This window comes from Papaver somniferum, chromosome 3 (assembly GCF_003573695.1).
Source record: "Papaver somniferum cultivar HN1 chromosome 3, ASM357369v1, whole genome shotgun sequence".
NCBI lineage: Eukaryota > Viridiplantae > Streptophyta > Magnoliopsida > Ranunculales > Papaveraceae > Papaver > Papaver somniferum.
Window position 1 is genome coordinate 210,850,637 of NC_039360.1, and position 9,127 is coordinate 210,859,763.

Consider the following 9,127-nt stretch of genomic DNA (forward strand, 5'->3'; position numbering starts at 1 on the left):
TTCATTTTCTGGAATGAACTCTGTTTTTTTAGGTGATTTCTGAAAAAATAAGTAGAAATTAACAGGAATTCATTTTGAAGAATGAACTGCTACAAAAAAAAATTAACACAGAAGGGTATTTTTGTCCATTTAAATATTTTTAAATTATTATGGACCAAACAGTAAAGGCGTTTGATAAAAGGACAAAACAGACATTGGCCAACCTAAAAAAGGACCAAACGATATTTTTCCTTATTCTCAGATGTACTTTCTCTCTCATCTTTCCACATCTAATCTCTCTCTCTCTTTTCCTTTCTTCTTCTTTTTTCCTCCTGTTAATGGCGTCTCCATTTTTTTTCTTCTATTTGTCATCCTGCTGCTGTAAACGATGGTGATGAAGGTGAAAATCGGTTTAGATATTTAGATCGGTAGTTGTAGACCATGAATACGATGATGTTGGTACTGTTGAATATGATTTTTTTAGGGTTTTTTTTTTCTTTTTTCTGCTGCTGTTGACGATGAAGAATATGAAGATATGTTGTTGCTGCTGCAGTTGACGATGAAGACGATGGTGTTAATCTTGATTTTGATGATGATGATGATGAAGAAGATGAAGACGATGGTGTTAATCTTGATTCTCTTTTTTCTGCTGCTATTGACGATGAAGATGATGAAGAAGATGAAGATATGTTGTTGCTGCTGCTGTTGACGATCAAGACAATGGTGTTAATCTTGATGAAGAAGAAGATGAAGAAGATAAAGATCTGCTACTGCTACTGCCGTTGATGATGAAGACGGTGGTGTTTTTTAAGACGAAGATGTTGCTGCTGTTGTTGAAGACGACGAAGATGATGATGATGCAGTTCATTCCAGAAATGAACTCTGCTTTTATGTGGAGTTCATTCCAGAAATGAACTCTGTTTTTTTAGGTTTTTATACGGAGTTCATTTCTGGAATGAAGTCTGTTTGTTTAGGTTGTTATATGGACTTCATTTCTGGAATGAAGTCTGTTTTTTTAGGTTTTTATATGGACTTCATTTCTGGAATGAACTCTGTTTTTTAGGTTTTTTTATGGAGTTCATTTCTGGAATGAAGTCTGTTTATTTAGGTTTTTATATGGAGTTCATTTCTGGAATGAAGTCTGTTTATTTAGGTTGTTATATGGACTTCATTTCTGGAATGAAGTCTGCTTTTTTTAGGTTTTTGTATGGATTTCATTTCTGGAATGAACTGATACACGAAAATAAATAAAAATTAACATGGAAGGGTATTTTTGTCAGTTTAATATTTTTAAATAATTATGGACTAAACAGTAAGGGGTTTGACCAAAGAACCAAACAAACATGGGCCCACCTATAAAAGGACCAAACGATATTTTTCCCGAGTTTATATTAGTTTCGTTTTTGTGTTTGACATAAAACAAAAGAAAACCGAACCATGCAACAGGCCCAACCGCAATTGTACAGTATCCAAAATTTATATATTTATACAACGGCAACGCTTAAAATCTGACCTATGTATTATCCTACGCGTTCAATTCGACATTCATATTTGATTGAATACGAGCGATTGGTCTCACCAGTTTGAGTCTTTAGAATTTCGTCACATTGAAATATCCTATGAAATATAAAACACATACCGGGAGTGTGCCCAAAATTTGACCCGGAAATCACTTATTATTTTTGTCGTTGTAGTTTCAAAGTTGGTCGATTTGAATTGAATTTATTAAAACTAGATTTGTGCCCGTGCTATGCACCGGGTACTTTTTACTTTTTAACTTGGTACGCGCGGGGCATCTCCCTGCATCGTGGTGATGTATTTATGATTTCGTGTGCGCAGGGCCCTGTCCCGTCTCCTGACGATGCATTTCCGATTTGGTGTGCGCAGGACTTCGCCCTGTCCCGTGGCGATACATTTCTGATTTGTTGATGCGAGGCGTTAAATAGGTAGAGAAAAAATTGGAAATATGTGGGGATTTTTTTTATTATTTCGGCAGAAAATATGCGTGAAATATGTTTCCTAATATAGCAGGTACTGGGACTTCCGAGTTGAATTTGTACTTCCATAAAATTCGAAACATGATAAGTTACGTTTCCCAATGGAGTTTGTAATTTTTCTTTTAAGTTTATTTGACCTTCAACTCTTTCTTCTCAATAGACCATCAACATGATATAATCAAGAAAACAATTTAAGGCCTTACCTCCTGAACATAATGTAATTTATTTGTTTCGATTAAGAAAAGATAATGCAATTTATTTGTAGGCTTTTAAATATTGCAATGCAACTATCTACATAATGCTTCTCTGAGCATAATCTTATTACTTGTAAGTGTGCTATCCCTGAGAAAAAGTTTTCTATTTGGATTGTTACAGCAATTTTGTGGGTGGTGGTGATCACATGTTATGTAGTTCCGTAAGTCACCTCGCAGCACGACCTCCGTGTAAATGATCTCATTCTAAGAGTTTGCATTAGTTCTCATGGTACATCCTCATTTGGACCCAAATAAAAGGAAAAACATAAGAATTTGCTCTAACCTGGTTTCATATGGCATAATTGTCTAAGAAAACACAAATTAGAAAAACTGAAATGAAATTGATATAGAGACATATAATATACATTCATTCAGAAGCAAGTGGGAGAGATTAAAAATGTAAAAGTGAGCACGTACCATTTCTTCCCACCTCTTTGCGCATAACTCAAACATGCTAAATACCGGACTTCAAAGATTCAAACTGTAGTATAATGTCCGTGAAATAAAATACATAATCAAATCTAATATGCAATGAATTTAGGCATACCTAATCTGAACCACCAGAATGAATGGGAGTTTGGTGTTTGGTCCGCTTGTAGGCATGCTTTCCAAACATGATAAGATGATACCTTTTACCTGGTGATGCAACGCATTACGAATGGGTACCTGCACGATGTATTTTATGGATCACCATTATTTCGAAGCTTCTGCTCCTTAAAACATGCTTTAGAAAAACACGAAAGGAACTACCAACTTACTCAAAAAAGAGATTAAAGACTCTTCGTATAGCACCCAAGCTAACAAACTGTTTGGAAGCAATTTCATTACCACTCCTCGATCTGAGAACAATTGCATATAAGAATTAACCATATCAAACAAAAATTGAAGAAATACATATGATATGAATTGAAATGTATTTTTTGTAAAATTAACCTTTCGTAATGTAATTTTTGTATACCATATCAAACAAAAATTAACCATACCAAACAAAAATTGAAATGTAATTCTTGTAATCCTACTGAATATGAATGAAAATTCTTGGTATATAACACATTTAGTAAAAGGCTACCTTGAGCCGATGCTTCCCAAGAGGAAGCTTTAGTTCGCCATATGACACCAAACGCAGTGATGAATCATCTCACCGTATACAGTAATGAGGAACCTAGGTTTATGTTGTCCGTCCAAGTGACGTGGATCATAGCTATTGTCGATGAATAGCTTCCATGAAATCACTTGCGCATTATGACGTGCTCCTCCTCCTTCTTCTTCTTCAATAAAACATCAATTTATGTTCTTCGATCTGTAGTTTATGTAATTTATATATAGACTGGGAAAGATGAATTGTTTCCGTATTATAGACCGCACGGATTAGGAATCCTTGTGGAATCCATGGTTGTGTGTATAGAAATTCCCTTATAAAACTGATGACTCACCGTGTTTACATCAATTTCCTTAATTAAGCTGGAAACGAAAAATATAAAGAAACCGCGTGTTATAACTTGGTGTTAAATTTTGAATAGGTTAAATTTATTGTCCACCTTTACTAACAGACAGTTAAGTATTGGTGTAAATATGGTGTAACTCAATGATTTGGGTTGAAAATCCGACAGAAGTGTTATTCACCTACTTTTTCTATAAATGCGGTTACTAACGAACAGTTAAGTAGTTGATGTAAACAAAGTGTAACACAAAAATATCTATTCCAACCAATAGCATTATGCCAAGTGTCTTCACCATATCTTTTACATTAGAAAAGGTCCAATAAGAAATGAGGGTTTCATCACCGTTCAATGTGAGAGCAAATTTTAACAAGATCTTTAAGGAGGAAGATTACTCTTACACGGAGTATAGTTAACAAATGCTAGTATAATATGCCTCAAAAAAAAGAAAAAAAAAGGCTAGTATAATTTCTTCTTGAATGTTATTTAGTTTAAAACCATTAGCCATCCATCAAGTCTTTTTGAGCTCAAAATAAAGAAACTAAAATCTAACACTGATTACAGGTACTAGTCGTATTTAAAATGAAAGTCTCTCTTATTCTAATTCACAAAAGAACAATCACGTCGAATTTCTCCGCGGTGACTAGAAGTAATAACACCAACTCTACCAAGTTTGGTAATGGCAGTAACAAAAGCCAGTTCAAACATGGTATTGTTCTCAGCGAAAACATTCACAAGATTTCTTGATCTGAAATCCGAAAACAGGACTTGATCCGAAGTGAATAGACCCAAGCCCCGTTGAAGGTTCTTAAAATATACATTGTCAAACGTAAATGGTGTAGTCGGATCCATACTAACGGCTATTCTTGGATCCACATTTTGTGGACAATCTTGTTGTAGTTGCTTCGCATATGCCTGGTTTAGAGTCGGGTCGACCCGTTGGTTCGGACTGTAATAATGTATCCGTTTTGCGAACTTTTCACAGTGAGAGAACCCAATTGTATGTGCACCTACAACAACAGATTCAAACTCAAATTTACTAACTTGGTTTTACAAGTTTTCATTTATGTATGGTTCAATTATACTATAAACTACCTGATAGTGCAACCATATCTATCTCTGTAAGTCCATGAGAAGCAAAAAGGGCATTGAGACGGTCTAAACCGTGGGTCGGTTCCGGTAAACGGTGTTGAACGCTTTTTTTCGTGGAGATTTTGCCGTCCAGCCTGCCCAATTCAACAGGGTATGATGGTCCACCCGTCTGTCATACATATATATTTGCAAATTTATTACCGGACATTCTTTGCATATTAGAGACTAACCAAAGGTGATTCTAGCATTTACTTACCAAGGTTATAACATCTCTAGTAGCCAAGGCTAAAATATCAGCACATGAGACCTTATTCTTACACCTTGGATCACTGTCAACAGCAGCTTTTGCTTTGATAACTGTATCAAACCCGTCTCCGGCTAGCGATATATCGTCTGGATGATCCTTCTCCGCGCTGTTACTCGGCGAGCTGAGTAAAACTGAAGCATCACAGCCCTAAACACAACAAGAAAACAACCAATTAGAATCACAGATACCATAAAACTAAAGCAAACGATCAAAGTTAAAGATGAAGAGAATAGAAAACAAATGTACCCTAACGAAACAATCATGGAAGAAGAGGCGAAGGGTGGCAGGGGCGGTGACGAAAGTTCGCTGGAATTTCTGCGTGACGGCATTTCGTACAAGGGACTCGACGTTGGGACAAGTGTTTCTGTAGTGATTGAAGTGAAGGGGATGAGAAGCAGATGAGCTGATGACAAGTGAGCTCAGTAAAGAGAGAAACAAAAAGAGTTTCAGAGTACTGCTTGAACCCATGTTTTGTTCTGGAATTGGTACTCCAGGGTTTTTATACTAGATACATAAAAGCTGATGGCTGATGAACAATGTGGTTGGTAGAAATGTGTAGTAATTACCTGTCAAACTACCAAGAATCTTATGGGTTTTTTGATTAATCAATTACACTGTAGAGATATATAAAGACAAGTTCATAAAAACAGACGGCCAAAAAGAATGTTGGAGAAAAGCAAAAGGCAGTGAAGAAGTAGTGGCGGTGGTGGTAGTCACTGGGATTTGGATTTGCACACTCTGTCAGATGTATCCATATCTATAGAATGCCAATCCAACAACAACAATCTTGAATAATGAATGTATATATTTTTAGGTATTTGGAATAGAGAATAAAGAAAGAAATAGACTGCTATGTATAAAGCTATTGGTATGCTTTATGCTGCAATAAAGTTAATTATTTTGGATTCCAGTTTGTGGGCTACATATATGATGATAGACCAGTGCTAGCGAGATAAAAATATCCCATTTCTATGAAAAGGGTCATTATTTCGTTCTTTTTTTCAGGATATTAAGCAGCTATAATAAATTCAGGTTATACGTACGCGTGCACAAAAGCTGTAGATGCTGCCATGATATACAAAAGAACATGTTGATTTAATCTACCATTTTAGAACTACCACGACTCCAAAGAATTGTCCTCTGAAAGCACATAATGGAGTGGACCAGATGTATTACAAGCATGTTCAGTTTTTTGATAGGTAACCCCTAAATCAAGCTGAACCCCCCTCTCAGAGCCAAGCAATGAAGCTCCAAAATCTATCCTTTTCTCGATACATACAGTGCACTTGTCAAAGCACTAATTGTGACTAGAGCCTTCAAGCTTTTTAATCTGTCTTGTTTCCGCAAATGGAACCCTCATTGATCTGGTTATACATCCATCACATCATTATTGTCCCGCCAAAATCTACACGTCTTCGCTTTTGAGCTGGAAAAGAAGCAGAAAGTCCTAATATGCAGAAGTAGGCCTAGTCTGAACCCTCACTTTCATTTGTAGGCCACTTTTTTTATTTCTTGCAAAACTAGGCAAGTTAAACGGATTCCATCCACTTTAACCATCTCGGTCAATTTATCGCGTTGACTTGTAAAAATCTCGCCAAAATATCATATAGTGATTCTCGTCCATTTCTTCCTTCTTCTCTCTAGTTCTTTCTGGTTCTTCTAAATCAATTTTTTCTTCTGCTAAAATCAAGAGATAACTTAGGGGTTTTTCTCTAATCAAACCTAATTAACATTAATGGTGGATGTTTAGAAGAGATTTAATCGTGGATTTTAGCACCACCAGGAACATTGGTATGTGAAGATTCGCAGGCAGTAATAGTCATTCTACAACAGCAGCATCAGCTGAATTTGGGGGTTCTTAAATGGATCTATTTTGGGGGTTCTTTGATGCAAATCTGTATTTTTCTTGACAATTTGATTCTCATATTAAGAACTGACAGCAGCAAGGTTCCACAACGAGATGAAATTCGGTGAGTCGATGGTGTTTACACAACAACATCGATGGGTTTCTGGTTTTGGAGAGCAATTAACAGCAACAAGTTTCTCGTACCATAGAAATTTCACAAGTTTCTCGTTGTAATTTCTTGAAATGTAGACTACAAGTTTCTCTTACCAGAGAAATTTCACATCAAAAGCAAATTTGGAACCAAAAAGATGTCGGCTACCGTACAGGAAAGAACTTGAGCTACCACCATTGATTTGAGGGAAGAATGGTGACTGATTAGTGAATGTATGTGTATTTGAGAAGGTACACGAGAATGGGTTTATCTCCAATTCGATTGCAGGTTAAAGGGGAGCTCATACAACAGCAAAATAGCCATCTCTGAGTTCCCAGTTTCACACACACAAAGGTGTTCGACAGAAAGCCTGAACGACAGTTCAGGTCTTGAAGTAGTCAGTTCACGTCTCTTCTCTTTGCCACTGCTCTAGCCATGGGTTAGCTGGCTAGCCATGTGTTGTCGAGGTAATGATGGCATGAGTTATTACAATCCAGTGGATTAGGTCTTTGAGTATTTTGAAATCTTAGTTTAGAAACTGTTTGGGTTCAATGACACATTAGTTACTTTAAGTTCTTATACCAGCCTCTCGTGCCTGTAATCCTATTGGTATTGATTATTCATTTACTACACATGTGCCCAGGTTCCTGAAGGAAATGGTTCAGGAGTAATTTGGGATGAACAAGGACATATAGTTACAAACTATCATGGTAAGAACTAGTTTGTCGTTGTCTTTGTGGTCGCTGGTGCGGCAAAACCATTTCGTTCCTTTTAATACATTCGACTGTTTCTTCGCATTTTTTAACTGATGGTAGAACCAGAATACTTCAGATAGTAACTCAATGATGTAGTTATGTTATTCTTCCTGTCCAGTTGTTGGCAACGCTCTTTCAAGAAATCCTGCCCCTGGTCAAGTTGTTGCCCGAGTCAATATTCTTGCGTCTGATGGGTGAGGTTCCGATGCTCTACGTTGATTGCTGAAACGCAACCGCGGTATTTAGATATTCCTTTGATATATGAGTTGGATCCTTTATTGTGGTATCCAATCTTCTTGATTGTGTTTATTTCTCGGAAGGGTGCAAAAGAACTTTGAGGGCAAGCTAATTGGTGCAGACCGTGACAAAGAACTCGTCGTTTTACCGGTATTTACTTGTTGTGCTTGTAAATGATCTTGTCAACCAAGCACACTGTGCTTGTTATTAGTATTAATAACATTATTCTCTTGTTGAATATAAACGGGAGATTGTGTAAATGGAGTACATGTACAAGACTGCTGAGGCCAATTAAGGTGGGACAGTCTTCTGATCTAAAAGTTGGCCAGCAGTGTTTAGCGATCGGAAACCCATTTGGATTTGATCACACTCTGGCAGTTGGAGTTATTAGTGGACTAAATAGAGAAATTAACAGCCAAGCTGGAGTTACAATCAGTGGCGGAATTCAGACAGATGCAGCCATCAATCCTGGTAACAGGTTTGTCTAGGATCTTGGTTTTTATTGTTGGAGTGTGATAAGCAGTCTGATAACCATAATCGGGTAAACCAAATATATAAAATTATCCGACGAATTCCCGTGTTATTATCCGACGAACTCCTGTGATATTCTACAAGATTCCTTATTTTCTGGGATAAATTGTTGCTCTGCCTATTGATCAGATTTAGAATGATGAACTTCTGACCGAGCTTCTTTTATAAGCGTTTGGTTCAGTGCTAAATTGAAGTGCTTTTGTCCTACAGTTCTTTCTTAAGTTTAGTTAAACTTGGTCTGAGCTTGTTTGCATTAACGAACTGACTCCTGCTATCTTACTTCTGTTGTAATTTTGGCAGCGGAGGCCCCCTACTCGACTCTAAAGGAAATTTAATTGGGATTAACACTGCAATATATACTCAAACAGGTAACTACATGGATGTCCTCTTAATGTCCCATTTTTGTTCTTTTCATAAGTAGAACAGGAAGTGACTTAATTCCTTGTGAGTATCCAATTAGGTGGAAAAGTTCAAGTAGCAGTAGTAAACCCTGCAAAGTAATGCCGATCGAATGACTTGATCTCCGCTGTCTTCTTTAC

General features: G+C 36.8%; 2 protein-coding genes and 2 long non-coding RNA genes across 4 annotated transcripts; 2 read left to right on the plus strand and 2 right to left on the minus strand.

The window, feature by feature from the left end:
• Window positions 1–1,173: 1,173 nt before the first annotated feature.
• Window positions 1,174–3,546, minus strand: LOC113362068. Its single transcript, XR_003365533.1, has 3 exons — window positions 3,300–3,546; window positions 2,989–3,069; window positions 1,174–2,896 (listed from the first exon to the last, which is right to left on the minus strand). It is a non-coding gene; the product is annotated as an uncharacterized LOC113362068 (long non-coding RNA).
• Window positions 3,547–4,102: 556 nt separating this feature from the next.
• On the minus strand, window positions 4,103–5,811 carry LOC113362069 (peroxidase 16-like). The gene is made up of 4 exons (XM_026605069.1): window positions 5,315–5,811; window positions 5,018–5,215; window positions 4,765–4,930; window positions 4,103–4,679 (listed from the first exon to the last, which is right to left on the minus strand). The coding sequence occupies exons 1-4, from the start codon at window positions 5,534–5,536 to the stop codon at window positions 4,270–4,272; spliced, it is 996 nt and encodes a 331-aa protein (XP_026460854.1). The 5' UTR covers window positions 5,537–5,811; the 3' UTR covers window positions 4,103–4,269.
• Window positions 5,812–7,476: 1,665 nt separating this feature from the next.
• On the plus strand, window positions 7,477–8,191 carry LOC113362070. Its single transcript, XR_003365534.1, has 4 exons — window positions 7,477–7,532; window positions 7,709–7,775; window positions 7,939–8,014; window positions 8,141–8,191. It is a non-coding gene; the product is annotated as an uncharacterized LOC113362070 (long non-coding RNA).
• Window positions 8,192–8,230: 39 nt separating this feature from the next.
• On the plus strand, window positions 8,231–9,089 carry LOC113360582 (protease Do-like 8, chloroplastic). Its single transcript, XM_026604078.1, has 3 exons — window positions 8,231–8,535; window positions 8,889–8,956; window positions 9,049–9,089. The coding sequence occupies exons 1-3, from the start codon at window positions 8,231–8,233 to the stop codon at window positions 9,087–9,089; spliced, it is 414 nt and encodes a 137-aa protein (XP_026459863.1).
• Window positions 9,090–9,127: the final 38 nt, after the last annotated feature.

What these genes read in the sequence shown, in the direction of transcription:
- LOC113362069 (XM_026605069.1), bottom strand. Translation starts at nt 5,536, where the DNA reads ATGGGTTCAAGCAGTACTCTGAAACTCTTTTTGTTTCTCTCTTTACTG. An exon ending in TCCATGATTGTTTCGTTAGG is followed by an intron (nt 5,216 to 5,314) that starts GTACATTTGTTT and finishes TGTTGTGTTTAG; the next exon opens with GGCTGTGATGCTTCAGTTTT. An exon ending in AGATATGGTTGCACTATCAG is followed by an intron (nt 4,680 to 4,764) that starts GTAGTTTATAGT and finishes CTGTTGTTGTAG; the next exon opens with GTGCACATACAATTGGGTTC.
- LOC113360582 (XM_026604078.1), top strand. Translation starts at nt 8,231, where the DNA reads ATGATCTTGTCAACCAAGCACACTGTGCTTGTTATTAGTATTAATAAC. An exon ending in GCCATCAATCCTGGTAACAG is followed by an intron (nt 8,536 to 8,888) that starts GTTTGTCTAGGA and finishes TAATTTTGGCAG; the next exon opens with CGGAGGCCCCCTACTCGACT. An exon ending in TGCAATATATACTCAAACAG is followed by an intron (nt 8,957 to 9,048) that starts GTAACTACATGG and finishes GTATCCAATTAG; the next exon opens with GTGGAAAAGTTCAAGTAGCA.